This window comes from Saimiri boliviensis, chromosome 4, assembly GCF_048565385.1.
Source record: "Saimiri boliviensis isolate mSaiBol1 chromosome 4, mSaiBol1.pri, whole genome shotgun sequence".
NCBI lineage: Eukaryota > Metazoa > Chordata > Mammalia > Primates > Cebidae > Saimiri > Saimiri boliviensis.
The window spans coordinates 60,568,724-60,585,240 of record NC_133452.1 but is presented as its reverse complement, the minus strand read 5'-3'; the positions used below and the strand labels follow the sequence as shown (position 1 = coordinate 60,585,240).

The window sequence follows — 16,517 nt, the reverse complement described above, 5'->3', positions numbered from 1 at the left end:
CTGTTCATGATAAATGCTTAGCAGTTGTGAGCACCTACCCCTAGTCCCAGATACCAGACACCATTCCTGCTATCCAAATGCGTGGTCCTTTGGGAGGTCAGACACATAAGAGCTATCCTGCATTTTCTAGACAAGCTCACAAAATCCCTACCAAAAGCAGATCCCCAAACACTGCCCAAGACCTAGAGTAATCAGTCTGGGGCTGGAGGAAACCAGGGCCGTAGACCCTGTGCCCAAGCGTTGGACATTCACCTGAGTTGCTCCCCATCAGCTGTCATTCTGGATGGCCCATCTCTTCATTTAATAAGCACTTAATTAGCACCCACTATGTGCCATGCACTCAATAAGCCCCTGAATATGTTTAAACATTGTAACAACTCTTTAAATGTAGGTGCAGTGATCATGCCCCCTTCACAGTCAAGGAAACTGAGGCCCAGGGAGGTTAAATAACTTGAGTTCAAGTTCACATGGCCAGTGAGTAGAAGCATAGGGTTCTGGCTCCAGAGTCATGGCCAAAGCAAGAGGGAATAATTTTGGGGGTCCTGTGTCCCTTCTTGTACCACAACTAGGATATTTCCTTATAGTAGAATCCATATTGATAACCAAAATAATTCAGTTCCTTATTCCCTTTCTGTGTACTTAAACTAAAGAACAGGAGATCAGGTCTTCATTTATTCTTTCTTTTTCCAAGTATCCCTAAGTGTCTACCAGGTACTGGGCCTATTCTGGCTGCTCTAGCGAGAGGGACCACTGGCCGAAGGACCAGTGTACGTCTTCTGCAGCCTGCAAATGACTGAGCCTTCCTTTCAACATCGTAATTTTTAAAAAGGCTGTTCTCTTTAATGAACAGGAAAAGAAGGCCAAAGGGGGTGATAGTTAAGTTGGAGAATGTAAGAGCTAGCACAGTCCTCTTCCTCAGCTTATAGCCCCCCTGCTTGTTCCCTGAGAAAAACCTTTGGTTTCATGCAAGAAATAAAAGGCACTTTCTATTCAATAATGGGAAGTGGGCAAGTCATGAGCAAAGATGTGTGCAGGTGCCGAGTGGCCTCCCTTACAGGCTGGGATGGGGTCTCCAGAGCAGGGGAGATCAGGTGGAGAAGGACTGGGGGCTCTCCCGGTGCTGGATGGACTTGCACAGGAGGGGAGGGGAGGCAGTGGCCTGTTCAAGCTGCGGTCATTGGTTCAGTGTTGCCGGGCTCATGATTCTTTCTCTGATTGCCCAGCACTTTTTTAAAAAATTATTTTTATTTTTTATTTTTGAGATGGGGTCTCCCTCTGCCACCCAGGCTGGAGTGCAGTGATGTGATCTTGGCTTACTGTGACGTCTGCCTCCCTGGTTCAAACGATTCTCCTGCCTCAGCCTCCCAAGTAGCTGGGATTACAGGTGTGTGCCACCACACTTGGTTAATTGTTGTATTTTTAGTAGAGATGAGGTTTCGTGATGTTGGTCAGGCTGGTTCTCACTCCTGACCTCAAATGATCTGGCCGCCTTGGCCTCCTAAAGTGCTGGGATTACAAGTGGGTGCCACTGTGCCCGGCTAATTTTTTTTATTTTTTTATTTTTTTATTTTTTATTTTTTTGAGATGGAGTTTCGCTCTTGTTACCCAGGCTGGAGTGCAATGGCGTGATCTCCGCTCACCGCGACCTCCGCCTCCTGGGTTCAGGCAATTCTCCTGCCTCAGCCTCCTGAGTAGCTGGGATTACAGGCACGCACCACCATGCCCAGCTAATTTTTTGTATTTTTAGTAGAGACGGGGTTTCACCATGTTGACCAGGATGGTCTCGATCTCTTGACCTCGTGATCCACCCACCTCGGCCTCCCAAAGTGCTGGGATTACAGGCTTGAGCCACCGCGCCCGGCCAATTTTTTTGTAAAGATGCGGTTTCGCTGTGTTGCTCAGGCTGGTCTAATTGCCTGACTCTTGCATCCAACTGCCTGCCCCTCCTCTCCTGGGGCTGCTTCAGAAGCATCTCAGCATATCTAAAGCTGAACTCATGACCTGTCCCTGAACTTGACCCTCTTCCTGTGCCCTTAACTCAGGCAATGCGGTCAACATCTACCCAATTACATAAGCCAGAAACCCAGGCTGTACCCAGGGTGATTCCTCTCCCTCACACCCCCATCCAGCCTCTGCCAAGCACAGTCTCCACTCTGCTGCATCTCCACCATTGCCACGTCCATGCTATGTTGAGGTCACTTGGAGCTCTCCTCCGCACTGTGGCCAGAACCATCAAGAGATGAGTCAGAGACTGGGTGGGAGGCAGGGACAAAACCATGAAGGGCCTTTTGTGCTAAGTGAGAGATCATTCTTGCATCCAGCACTCACTGTGTGCCGGGCACTGTAGTAGAAGCTGGGAATCCAGCCAGGAATAAAATAAACACATCCCTAGGCTTCAGGGAGCTGACATTTTAGGGCTGAAAGACAAGCATTAAACACCTATGTAACATCAGGTGGTCATATGTGCTATGGAGAAAATTAAAGCAGAGTAAGAGAAAAGAGAACAGGTGCCATTTTAGACAGGGAGGTTAAGGAAAGTATGTACAACAGGGCGTCATCTAAGCAACCGCTGGGAGGACGGAAGGAGTGAGCCAAGTGCCTAACTGGGAGGAGAGTATGTTCCGGAAGGAAGGTCAGCAGTGCACGTGTTCTCGGGCAGGGACATGCTGGCATATTCCAAGAGGCCAGGAGGCCGGTGTGGTTGGTCCCAGGGGTCTGGGAGTAGGAGGAGCAAATGAGGCCAGAGAGGTGAGCCCTGGAGCTGCCAGGTAGGTCCTGTGGGCCAGACGAGGCGGACTATTCATGGGTTATGAGGTGGGTGGCCTTATCTGACTGCTTTTAAAGGATCGCTATGTTGAGAATAGATTTAGGGAGGCAAAAGTGGAAGAAGAGAAGCCAGCAGGCGCCAAGAGATGAACTAGGTGGGTGGTAGAGGAAGCCAGAGGTGTCTTCTGCGTTGGGAAGACAGAGTTGACAGTGGCAGGTGGATCATGACCTTGGGGCTTTTCTCTTGGTAGCCAGCGTGGGAAGTGGGGCACAGACTCCACCGAAGAGCCCCTGGGAGAGCCCAAGGACCCAGCAAACTGGCGGGATTAGAGGCAGCTCTGCTCACTGCCAGGTCTGCCCCTTTGCTTTACCTCAGACCCAGGGCCCAGATCAGCGGGCATTTCCAGACCTCCTGGCTGCAAGGATTGAGCTGACAGTATCCTCTCTACTCTGGCCAGGAGCGGGCCTTGCATTTGGGGCATTTCCATGCAGGAGGAGTCGGGGGAAACAAAGTCATAAAGGTGCCTCTCCAGGGCCTTTGCAGGGACCTTGCTGTGACAGCGGCATGCTCCTGGCATTGCTGTTGCTGTAGTTACAGCGTCCTGGGTTCTACTCCTGCAATGGGTCTTTGACTCCCTTATCCTCCCTTCCTTTCAGAATACAAGTCACTTGATGATTGTGAGGAGCTGGTGATCAATGCTACAGCAACAATCAACAATTTATCTTACTACCAAGTGAAGAATTCCTTAATTCAAGACAAAAAGCTATATATTGCTGAACGTAAGGTTCAAAGTTGGATTTGGATAAATGAGTGCTCATTTGAGGTTTCGATTTTATTAACTAAACACAGAGCTGCAGACGTTACTATCTTCTGACTTCTGGTACAAAAATGTCTTAGAGCCTGATAATTCTAAGAAATTAGAATGTGGGGAAACTAGAAATGGGAACAATTACTTTCTTAGTTCTTGCTAAAGTCCCTTACAATTTGCATTTTATTATCATTTAAAAATAATCAGTATTTAGTATGATGTTGATTCCCATTAACCTTTAAGTTAAATCTTAAATTCACGGATTTACCTAATCTGGTCACCAAATCCAGTGCTCTTAAAGCTTCTTGTCAGTAACAACATGGATGGAATCCTGGAGGCTGTGCGCGTTTTTGGAAATCTCTCCCAGGACCGCGATGTCTGTGATTTCATCGTGCAGAACAATGGTGAGTTAATGACACTAGAATTCGTAATCAACCAAGTGGTTTTGGAACTTGAGTCATTACAGTGTTATCTTTGTTTCTGCTTTGAGATTTGTAGAGCTACATGTTTAAGGCTCCTGGCTCAGGATGCCAAGAGGGACCTAGGCAGTGTTCCCCTCTCCCTTGTGAATGGCCTTCTGTGTTCCAAGATGGGGTGTGTGAATGTTTCACAGAAACAGTGAAGCTTGAACCATCACTTCTATCCAGGGGCATAGACTCAAGAAGACATTCTCTTTTATGTACTAGAATGTCTATTATATTTTGCTTACAATAGCAAAAGGTAGAAATAACCTGAAGGTCCCTCAACAGACAGGAGGACAAATTCATTAAATTTATTATGGTATATTCATGCGATAAAATGTTATCTAGCATGTAAAAGCAATAGGAGGATGTACACAGAGGAATCTCATGCACATAAGTTTTAAAACATACAAAACGATCTTGGGTATTGCTTCTGCATCGGTATTCATGTAGTAATGGTATACAGTATGAAGAGTAATTGGAAATAGTAAACTCCAATTAAGACAGAGTTCAGGCTGGGAGCAGCGGCTCAAGCCTATAATATCAGTACTTTGGGAGGCTAAGGTGGAAGGATTGCTTAAGGGCACGAGTTTGAGATCAACTTGGATAATCTAACGAGATCCTGTCTCTACAAAAATTAAAATTAGCCATATGTGGTGGCATATGCCTGTAGTCCCAGCTACTTGGGAGGCTGAGGCAGGAGGATCACTTGAGCCCAGAAGTTTGAGGCTGCAGTGAGCCATGATCGTGCCACTGCACTCCAGCCTGGAAGACAGAGCGAGACCCTATGTCTAAAAAAAAAATTTTTTTTTTAAATTTTAAAAAGGACAGAGTTCACCTTTAGAGGGAAAGGGATGTCCGAACACTATAATTGGATCTATAATGTTACTTATTATCAACAAATAAGAATTTTTTGAGATGGAATTTCACTCTTGTTGCCCAGGCTAGAGTACAATGGCATGATCTCGGCTCACCACAACCTCCGCCTCCCTGGTTCAAGCGATTCTCCCCGGTTCAAGGGATTACAGGCATGTGCCACCACACCTGGCTGATTTTGTATTTTTAATAGAGATGGGGTTTCTCCATGTTGGTCAGGCTGGTCTCAAACTCCCGACCTCAGGTGACCAACTCGCTTCAGCTTCCCAAAGTGCTGGGATTATAGGTGTGAGCCATGGCGCCCGGCCAGAATTGTATAGATTTACTATATACTACATGCTGTTTGGAATGTAATGTTTTATTTCTTACACTGTGGCAGGTACTCAGATGTTCATACCCTTTGTATGTCTCAGATATTTTTATCTGTCTCAAATATTAGTATACCTTTACTCTTTATAGATCTCAAATATTTCATGTAAGAATAATTTTAAAAACGTAACTCACCATGTTCATAATGGAAAATTTCAATCATATAGATGTAAAAAACAGCAGCAGCAGACATCCTCCATCCTCTCACTACCGCAGATAACTGCACGTTTGGTTATGCACTGTTTAGCCTCTTAAGAGCACATATGTATGTGATGTTGCCTCTGCCAAACTCACTGCCCAACCAGTCAATAGGGCTGGGGCTAGAACAGGGCAGCCCCTCCCAGCTGCACAGACCTGGGAGGAGGCAGAGCACACACTTTACTCACTGTTCCCCAGCCCTTTGCTCAGCCTCTGCTGAGGGTTAAGAAAACAGGACAAACATTTCCAAGTTCCATTTCCTAGGAGTAAGGGAAACCGATTCCCCTGAAGCGGGAACCTGTCTTGCCCTAAGATGTCCCTGCACTGGAAGGCCTGCCTTGCCATAGGTTGGTTTTCAGCAGTCTGAGTGGCCCTGGGAGACTTCAGGAATGATCGCACCAGGAGCCAATGCCCCTCTCCAGGGCTTTGTATTTAAAGAGAGTTGCTGCTGGAGGTTCAGGAAAACCCTTGAGAACAACGGGAAGTTAGATGAGTGTCACCTGTGTTCCCTCCTTTCCACCAGCAGGGACTCTTTCACTGCTGTGGAGAAGCAGCTGCTGCCTGGGGCAGGTTTCGCAATATCTGGGGTTTGGGGGAACCCGGCTCTGGGAGTGGTGGGTATTGGGGAACCCACTGCTGGATGGTGGATAAAGCCGTAGGAAGAATGAGTTAAGTCCCTTAACAGGAGTTCTGGGTTTGCAAATCACTCACCCTTTCCCCTGTACCATTTGTGAAACAAGAGACCGCTGGGAACCCTGGGCTTTTACTGGTCTGCATTTACTCTCTTCCCTCGTAGTACACAAGTTCATGATGGCGCTGCTGGATGCCCAGCATCAGGATATCTGCTTTTCTGCCTGTGGTGTTCTCCTCAATCTCACTGTGGATAAAGACAAGCGTGTCATCCTCAAAGAAGGAGGTGGCATTAAAAAGTAAGTTTCAATGTGTAGAGTACTACTGTCTCAGGATTTGAAGGACATCGTTTTCTCGGGAGCTTGGGCCTCTCTCATCATTCCTGTGGGGCAAGGGTGTTTCAACATTGGGAAGCCCCTAAGCTGAGGCTAAAGAGGGGGTTTAGATTCCACTGGACACTTAAAATAGTACAGAAGTAGGCCGGGAGCGGTGGCTCATGCCTGTAATTCCAACCCTTTGGGAGGCTGAGGTGGGTGGATCACTTGAGGCCAGGAGTGCAAGAGCAGCCTGGCCAACATGGTGAAACCTTGTCTCTACTAAAAAGACAAAAATTAGATGGGTGTGGTGGTGCATGCCTGTAATCCCAGCTACTCCGGAGGCTGAGGAGGAGAATCACTTGAATCTGGGAGGCAGAGATTATAGTGAGCCAAGATCACGCCACTGCACTTCAGACTGGGCAACAGAGTGAAACTGTCTCCAAAAAAAAAAAAAGCAGAAGTAAATTATTGCTACTATGTAGCCACTTAAATTTATAGATAAGAAATTATCTTAAGTGATCTCTGTATTATACATAATGCATGTTACATATCACAGAAGGATAATCATTATGCTAACAATATTAAAATTAAAGACAGATTCTGACCTAATAACTTATCAGTTTGAATTTTATTAACTCAGGTTGGTGGATTGTTTAAGAGATTTTGGTCGTACGGATTGGCAGCTGGCCTGCTTGGTTTGTAAAACTTTATGGAACTTCAGTGAAAACATCACTAATGCTTCGTCATGTTTTGGAAATGAAGACACCAACTCACTCTTATTCCTGCTGTCATCATTTTTAGGTAAGACTTGACTATGATGAATCTGAGTTTTATCAATGTGAGATAATTTTTTTCTGTGACCTGTTTGGATAAATAGTAGTATGCATTTGGGTGACTCTATTTCTAAAGCAATAAGAGTATGTTAAAGATTATTATAATTTGGAACTATCTGAAGAGGCTGAATGTTATTTACAATGGGGACAGAAGGGCTTTCAACTCATTAGATACAATCCTGATTTCCTTTATGGCTCTTTTTTTTTTTTTTTTCATTTTCTCTAGAGTACATAAATATAAGAGCTCAGCATAAAGGTATTTTTGTTGTTCACAAGGATGTAGACGCTGTTGTAATTGAGAAAATAGGGCTAAAAGGGACTCAATTAAGTCATGCTTTTAAATGAAGCTGTACATTTTAATTAGCTACATTAATTATCATGTGAGTGAGGGCCAGTGAGACTATTTGGCATTACAGTGGGGTTTATATCCTTGAAAGGTAGGAAATCACCGATACAAATCCAAGGGAAGAAGATTGTGTTTTTCTTTTCTTGAGACAGGGTCTTGCTCTGTCACCCAGGGTGGAATGCAGTGGCACGATCACTGCTCACTGCAGCCCTGAACTCCTGGGCTCAAGCAATCCTCCTGCCTCAGCCTCTCTAGCTGGGACTACAGACACGTACCCCTATGCCCAGATAATTAAAATTTTTTTTTTTTTTTTTTTTTTTTGTAGAGACGAAGTCTTGCTATGTTACCCAGGCCAGTGTCAAACTGGACTCAAGCAGTCCTCCCGCCTGAGCCTCCCAAAGTGCTGGGATTACTGGTGTGAACCACCTTGGCTGGCCAGGATCATTTTTTACATTTAAAAAATTTTATTATTTTAGGATAATTTTTTTCATCCTGGGTTAATTCTAAAAACAATGATTTGGGTCAGCAAATGAGTGTTTTTAATAATCCTTTTTCCCAAAGAGAGGAGATGTACCCATTACTGCCCGGCCACTGTACTGGATCTGGGAGGCCATGTGCAAAGGCTCAGGGTCACTCAGAAGCCATAGGTGCTGAGTTTTTAAATCTTGAGCTCAACTTCTCTGCAACTTGAGAAAGCTCAATAAACACCTTTCCTTTATACTCCTTCACTAACCAGAGCAGAGGCTCCCAATCCTGGCTGCATATTAGACTTACTTGTGGAACTTTTAAAAACACAGATTCTCAGCCGCTCCGAAATTATATTTTATCATCTCCAAGATGAGGATAATTGATGTCCACCCTGCAGGGTTGTTGGGTGATAAATGAGCAGATATGTGCCTAACACAGTGCCTGCCACATAGCAAGTCCTCAGAAGGTGGCTGACGTGCTTTGGAAACTCTTAAGTATTGTAATGCTATGCCATTAAACAGGAACTGGAACGCAGGAATTATTTGAAAGAATTGGGTTTGCTAGATTGATGTGAAATTTGTTTTTTTCCAGGTAAATATAATTTTGTATATTTGTCTTAAAACACAATAAGGAAAAAAAAAAGTGAGCATGTGTTTTAAATCATCGAGATTCGGCGTCTGCTCCGTGAGCCTTCAGCTGTCTCAGGTTGCAGGGAGCAGAAGTGCACGTTCAGGCTGCCTTCAATCCATTCTCAGTGGTGGTAGAGCATTCAAATCAGCTGTGGAGCTAAAACCCAAAAAACCCAAAACACCTTCCTGGCCCCACCCCTAGCAATTCTGATTGAGAAGCTCTGGGATGAGGCTGAGAACCTGTGTTAAAAGTTCCAAAGGTGAGTCTGATATTAGCTAGGCTCCAGAGCCTCTGCTCTTGTTAGCAAAGGAGTTTAAGGGAAGAGTGTACACAGAAGAACGAAGCCAGGAAACAAGATACTGCTCAAAGCCTCCCAGAGAGCCAAGCAGGAGCCAGAGTCCCAAGTGACCCCTCAGCAGGCGGTGTCCTGAGCTCCCCCTGGGCACCGCCATTCTGGAGACCCAGCTGTGCTGTGTCTGCTGTTAGGGAAAGAATTCTCGCCCCACTTAATCCCTGGAGGCTCCTTCTAGATCATGGCTGCAGCTGCTCCAGGCTTCTACTTGCTGCCCCCCGTGTGTCTGTGTCTGTGTTGCTGGTGCACCTTCGTATGCCACCCACTCAGGGGGAAGATACGATTGGCTCGGTGAGTCACTGTCCTGTGGCACAGGGCTTTCCTGTGTAGGCAGCAGCTCCCCGGTGACAGGCTATCTGTGGTTTCCTTTGTTACCCAAGTCTGGGGCAATCAGCCATAAATAACAAGGATGGTGAGGCTGTGGGGCCAGAGATGGAAGAGAAGGAGGCGTGGGCACAGCTGGCTTCTCAGCAGGGGCAGTGTACCTGGAAGGCACTTGGCTTTAGTGGGCCCTGCTGCCTGTTACAGTCACCCCTCGGTATCTAGGGGGGGATTGGTTTCAGGGCCTCCCTCGGATACCATACAAATGCCTAAGTGCCTGACATAAAATGGCATAGAATCAGCATTTCAGCTACACACATCTTCCTGCACGCATGAAACCATCTGTAGACTGCTTACAGTACCTGCAATGTGAATGCTATGTAAATGGTTATCGCACTGGGTTTTTTATTTGTGTTCTTTTTGTTGTTGTTTTAAATATTCTCTGTGATTAGTTGAAGCTGCGGGTGCGGGAGCCGCGGATGCAAAGGGCTGACTGCGCTCCATTCCCAACTTTTCCATAGCCAAGTGGGGCTTCCGGTCGTGCTTCTCCCGCCTCTGTGCCTTTGCACATGTTCTGTGTCATTTCCTACCTGCCCATCGCAATCTGCCTATTCCAAATGCAGGCCCTTCCCATGTAGCTTCTGAAGCCCACAGTCAGAGGCTAGTCATAGGAAATATATACTACTTATGTAGTAATCAATCATGAATTGTGTAACTTGTCCTGTAATTATCCCGTATTATTATTTTGTGAGTTTTATCTTATTTCCCCATTCCAACTGAGCCACCTTAGGAAAAGGATATGGCCTCATGCAAAGAAGGTCCTTGATAGCTGCATGTGGATTGGCTAACCGTGGTGGTACCTTTGTTTCAATAGTGCTATATCCTCATAAAAGTATATTTATTCTATTTTTGAAAGATGTCTCTGAAGCCATCCATCATCTAGGTGACAGATAAGGAAAGTAGGTCTGGGACAGTTACGTGACTTGCCTCAAGTCCTGTTGTAGCAAAGACAGAACTTCTCATCCGAAAACAAACATGTAGCCCTGTGTTTTTCAGCTGCTCCATTACCTAGAACACCCTTACTCCACCCCAGCCCGTGGAAGGGGACTGTGGAATAGATAACATCAAATAAACACAGGGAGCCAAGCCGCTGTACGGAGCACCCAGATTCTCACGCGGTGGAGAGCTACTCTTCAGGAACCGTGGGGACTGGGCTGCCTGGTGGTTTTTCTCGTGGCAGTGGGCACCCAGACCCTGAATTCTGACAGGATTGTGGCTGTGTCTGGGCAGTGGGACTGCTGCAAGTGAAGTGGGCACGTGGGTGAGAGTGTACTTGCATTTCAATTCTTTTACAAAGGGAGCTTTCAAAAACAGGCCATTTTGGAAACAGGATAAGCCGTTAAATTAACAAGGCCCATGCTGAAGTATGAGCACTGTTTCTGGAAATACTGGTATGGCAATTTCTGTAGTAATGCAAGCTACCTAACTTTTTCTTGCTGAGTGACTAGAAAAAGAAAAGGAGAAGTAATACATCCTCAACACTGTTGGAATGTTGACAGCCATTCTGGAAAGTGGCTTTAAAAGAATGTGGTCTGGCCTTGCCGTGAATGTACCTGTGCAACAGTCTTGCATGATCTGCACATGTACCCCAGAATCTAAAGTACAGTTAATAAAGTAAAAAAAAAAAGAATGCAGGACGCCTCAGAAAATCCATCCAAAATGCTCAGCATGACTTTGTTGTCCCCCTTTGGCATTCTCACAGTATCATGTCTCGATTCTTGTTTAATGAATTACTATTCTCTACTGGTCCCTGCTTATATATCCCCTTCAGAAGTGCTTGAGATCTTTCAGAATAAAAATGTTGTTTAATTTACATAAAAAGAAAAAAAGAAAGAAGAATATGGTCTGAAACTTCCCATTATACTGCAGTCATGTCTTATGAACTCATAAACAGCGTGTGGATGCTGAAGTTCTCAGTGGCGTGCTCAGCACTCCAGTCTCTGGGGAGCCCCTCTATGGGGAGCTGGCACCTGATGACCACGTGTGCAGTTTATTGTTGCAAATGGAAAGCACACTAGGCTGTTGTATGTTCATCGTAAGTGATGAGGCAGTGGGCACTGACGTTTGGTGACAAGGGTAGAGTGGGCCCCCATGTTCAAGTTGGAAGATCACATCATCCAACCTATGCTGAAGAGCTATCAGGTACTTCTAGAACATTTGACAGCCTTGCCTGATAAGAGAATCAAAGGCTGAGTGCAATGGCTCATGCCTGTAATCCCAGCACTTTGGGAAGCCGAGGTGGGAGAATTAATTGAGGCTAGGAGTTTTAGACCAACTTGGACAACTTAGTGAGACCCTATCTCTATTAGAAGTAAAAAAAAAAAAAAAAAAAAAAAAAAAAAAAAAAAAAATTAGCTGGGTGTGTGTGTTTGTAGTCTTAGCTACTCAGGAAACTGAAGTGGAAGGATCACTTGAACCCAGAAATTCGAGGCTACAGTGAGCTGTGATTGCACCACTGCATTCCAGCCTGGGTGACACAGTGAGACTCTGTCTCTTAGAAAAAAAAAAAAAAATCATAGATCTAAATTTTTACTCAATCAGCCTCTGCTGCTCTTGGCAGGACAAGTCCAAAATTTAATGCCCCATGTTATATGACACTTTTAATGTATGTTGCTGTATTTACTCTGAAACTTTAGGCCGCATTTCTCTTACCTGTAGCTGTTTGGCTACTCTCGTTTTCCTGTGTAACACAATTTAGAATTAGTATGGTTTGAGAGTGGATTAACTACAGGCTGGGCCTGAAGACAAGTTACATGGTTTTGACATTCGATTTTAAAAAGCCACACACTCAACAGAGATTTTGCTTAAAACCACTAAATCCAACCAAAGCCCTAGGAGGAGGAAGGGATAGGACATGCCCAGGCTACACTGCGCAGCTGCCAGCAGCTTGGGAGAGGAGGAATTCTGCAACAGAATTCATTTCTTTTTTTCTTTTTTGAGACAGAGTCTTGCTCTGTTGCCCAGGCTGGAGTACAACGGCACAATCATGGCACATCCGCCTCCTGGGTTCAAGCAGTTCTCCTGCCTCAGCCTCCCAAGTAGCTGGGACTACAGGAGCCTGCCACCACACCCAGCTAATTTTTTGTATTTTTAGTAGAGATGGGGTTTCGCTGTGTTGGCCAGGCTGGTCTCCAACTCCTGACCTCAGGTGATCCACCCACCTTGGCCTCCCAAAGTGATGGGATTGCAGGCATGGGCAATGACACCCGGCCCAGAATTGTTTCTATACAACAGAATTCATTTTCCATACAATGGAATTTTATTTTTATACAACAATTCACTTTTCAACAAAAGTTTAATGTTCAGAAAATCTGGAAAACAGTGAGCAGGAAGACGGCCTAGAAATCTGAAATCACTGGCCGGACCCAGTGGTTCATGTCTGTAATCCCAGCACTTTGAAAGTCCAAGGTGGGTGGATCACCTGAGGTCAGGAGTTCGAGACCAGCCTGGGCAACATGGTGAAACCTCTTCTCTACTAAAAATACAAAAAACTGGCCTGATGTGGTCACCTACGCCTGTAGTCCCAGCTACTTGGGAGGCTGAGGCACAGGGATCACTTGAACCTGGGACATGGAGTTTGCAGTGAGCCGAGATCACACCATTGCACCCCAGAGCAGACTCTGTCTCAAAAAAACGAAATGAAATCTGAAATCACCGAGACTGACTAACTCTTCTTGTCTGGAAGTAGCCAAACAGGAAGAACTTTGAAGGCTTCACACACACTCTGCACTCTACTCCCTCAGGGCCCGGTTATCTCATGGGTGGGGAGATCCAGGTTTGCTTACAGGATCTCCATGGCGCTCCTTGCCGAAGTGTTTGTGTCTGCCTGGAACTTATCTCAGAACTGCATAGTTGACCACTTGGTTGTGATGAGAGGAAGGCATAAACTGGGATTCCAGACTCTTTTATCTTACTCTGGATGGTGACACTAACACCAGTAAAGCCAAAGTACACAGTGAATGTACACAAATATTCAGTGTAGAAAATCTGGTATCAACAGAGTCATGAAGCATTTTATAATAGGATTTTAATTGGCCCTATAAAAAAAGTATTGGCCGGGCGCGGTGGCTCAAGCCTGTAATCCCAGCACTTTGGGAGGCCGAGGCGGGTGGATCACAAGGTCGAGAGATCGAGACCAACCTGGTCAACATGGTGAAACCCCGTCTCTACTAAAAATACAAAAAATTAGCTGGGCATGGTGGCGCGTGCCTGTAATCCCAGCTACTCAGGAGGCTGAGGCAGGAGAATTGCCTGAACCCAGGAGGCGGAGGTTGCGGTGAGCCGAGATCGTGCCATTGCACTCCAGCCTGGGTAACAAGAGCGAAACTCCGTCTCAAAAAAAAAAAAAAAAAAAAAAAAAAAAGTATTGGCAGCTGGGCACAGAGGCTCACACCTATAATCCCAGCACTTTGGGAGGCCAAGTGGGCGGATCACTTGAGGTCAGGAGTTGGAGACCAGCCTGGCCAACATGGTAAAACCCCATCTCTACTAAAAAGACAAAAATTAGTGGGACGTGGTGGCACATGCCTGTAATCCCAGCTGCTCAGGAAACTAAGGCAAAAGAATTGGTTGAACCCAGGAGACAGAGGTTGCAGTGAGCCAAGATTGTACCACTGTACTCCAGCCTGGGCAACACAGCAAGACTCTGTCTTAAAAAAAAAAAAAAGTTGGCAGTTTAAGTAGCAACATCTGTGATTGTTTTAGGATTTAGTGGTTACCATTTAAGAAGTCGGCCTCAGGTCACAGATGTAGGAAGTGGCAGAGCTAATCTGACTGGCAGGTCAGTGCACTTTTCTGAAGTCTGTCACACAGGGTGTGAGGCTTGACATCAACACGTGAAATTGCCATGGCAACCAGCACAGAAACCTCAGTGGCCTGTTTATCTTCCTACTTGGATTGAATATATTTATGGTGTTCCCAGAATTCAGCATGCCCTTGGATTAAGAATCAAAGTTGTACTTTTGCATTTTATTTTTACAAGTTCTTTTCTACATTACCCATGGGCTCACTTGGGATTCTAATACTCCTTGGGATTCCCAAGGTCTCCCAGTTTTCAGATATGGAGAGAGTGTGGGGGTGGAAGTTTGTCTTTTCAAAGTACTGCTTCCCTGCTGCTTTCAAGCCCGCAAAGTTCTGATTTTCAGTAAAGTTTAAAGTGTCAAATTTACAGAGCTACTATCCTAAAAGATTCCCTGACTCCTTTCATATCTAAACTTTGAAGTAATTAACTTTTCTATGTACACATAAGGAAGTAACATATTACTATGTCGTTTATTCTGAGAAATTGTGATCTGACTTTTGGATGCAAGCTTACATATAAAAAGCTAAGGAATTCGTTGAAATAAGGGTTCAGTTCAATCTAGGATTTTTTTATTTTTTGAGACAAGGTCTCACTGTGTCACTTAGGCTGTGGTGCAGTGGCATGATCATGTCTCACTGCAGCCTCAGTTTCCCGTGCTCAAGCAATCCTCCTGACCTCAGTTTCCTGAGTAGCTGGGACCACAGGCACATACTCCCATGCTCAGAAAATCTTTTTTTTTTTTTTTAATTTATTTATTTTACTTTAGGTGCGTACTGTATCTGGCATTTCTCCCCATGTTATCCCTCCCTACCCCCCGCTCTCTCTCCCCTCTCCCCCCCCCCAACTGCCCCCAGTGTGTGATTCTCCTCTCCCCGACTCCATGTGTTCTCATTGTTCAACACCCACCTATGAGTGAGAACATACAGTGTTTGGCTTTCTGTTCTGTGTCAGTTTGCTGAGAATGATGTTTTCCAGACTCATCCAAGTCCCTACAAAGGACATGAACTCCTAGTTTTTTATGGCTGCGTAGCATTCTGTGGTGTATATGTGCCACATTTTCTTTGTCCAGTCGATCATTGATGGACATTTGGGTTGGTTCCAGGTCTTTGCTATTGTACACAGGGCTGCAGTGAACATTGCTGTGCATGTGTCTTTATAATGGAATGATTTATAATCCTTTGGGTATATACTCAGTAATGGGATTGCTGGGTCAAATGGAATTTCTATTTCTAGATCCTTGAGAAATCGCCACACTGTCTTCCACAATGGTTGAACTAATTTACACTCCCACCAACTGTGTAAGAGTGTTCCTATTTCTCCATATCCTCTCCAGCATCTGTTGTCTCCAGATTTTTAAATGATTGCCATTGTAACTGGCGTGAGATAATATCTCCGTGTGGTTTTGATTTGCATTTCTCTAATGACCAGTGATGATGAGTATTTTTTCATATGTTTGTTGGACTCATATATGTGTTCTTTCGAAAAGTGTCTGTTCATATCCTTCACCCACTTTTGAATGGGGTTGTTTGGGTTTTTTTCTTGTGTATCTGTTTTAGTTCTTTGTAGATTCTGAATATTAGCCCTTTGTCAGATGGGTAGATTGCAAAAAGTTTTTCCCTTTCTGTTGGTTGCCGATTCGCTCTAATGATGGTTTCTTTTGCTGTACAGAAGCTCTGGAGGTTAATTAGATCCCATTTGTCTATCTTGGCTTTTGTTGCCATTGCTTTTGGTGTTTTAGTCATGAAGTCCTTGCCTATGCCTATGTCCTGGATGGTGTTGCCTACATTTTCTTCTAGTGTTTTTATGGTGTTATATTTTATGTTTAAATCTTTGATCCATCTGGAGTTAATTTTAGTGTAAGGTGACAGGTAGGGGTCCAGTTTCTGTTTTCTGCTAGCCAGTTTCCCCAACACCATTTAATAAACATGAAGTCCTTTCCCCATTGCTTGTTTTTGTTGGATTTGTCAAAGATCAGATGGTTGTAGATGTGTGGTGTTTCTTCTTGGGTCTCTGTTCTGTTCCATTGGTCTGTGTCACTGTTTTGGTACCAGTACCATGCTGTTTTGATTACTGTAGCCTTGTATTATAGTTTCAGCAGTGTGATGCCTCCGGTTTTGTTCTTTTTGCTTAGGATTGTCACGGCTATGTGGGGTCTTTTGTGATTCCATATGAAGTTTAAAGTGTTTTTTTCCAGTTCTGTGAAGAAGGTCATTGGTAGTTTGATGGGAATAGCATTGAATCTGTAGATTACTTTGGGCACTATGGCCATTTTCATGATTC

The 16,517-nt window shown here is 44.9% G+C and overlaps 1 protein-coding gene across 7 annotated transcripts in view; it reads left to right on the top strand.

Annotated features, from left to right (window-relative positions):
• Positions 1–16,517, top strand: part of ARMC2 (armadillo repeat containing 2) — a 161,726-nt gene that overhangs the window by 109,489 nt on the left and 35,720 nt on the right. For 6 of the 7 annotated variants that reach the window (XM_074397618.1, XM_003935942.4, XM_074397616.1 and 3 more), the window contains 4 exons: positions 3,424–3,546; positions 3,866–3,979; positions 6,276–6,408; positions 7,067–7,227. In XM_074397618.1, coding sequence (XP_074253719.1) covers positions 3,424–3,546; positions 3,866–3,979; positions 6,276–6,408; positions 7,067–7,227 — 531 coding nt within the window. Of the gene's footprint in view, positions 1–3,423; positions 3,980–6,275; positions 6,409–7,066; positions 7,228–16,517 lie in introns of those variants that run through there. The other variant, XM_074397617.1, reaches the window with a different exon arrangement.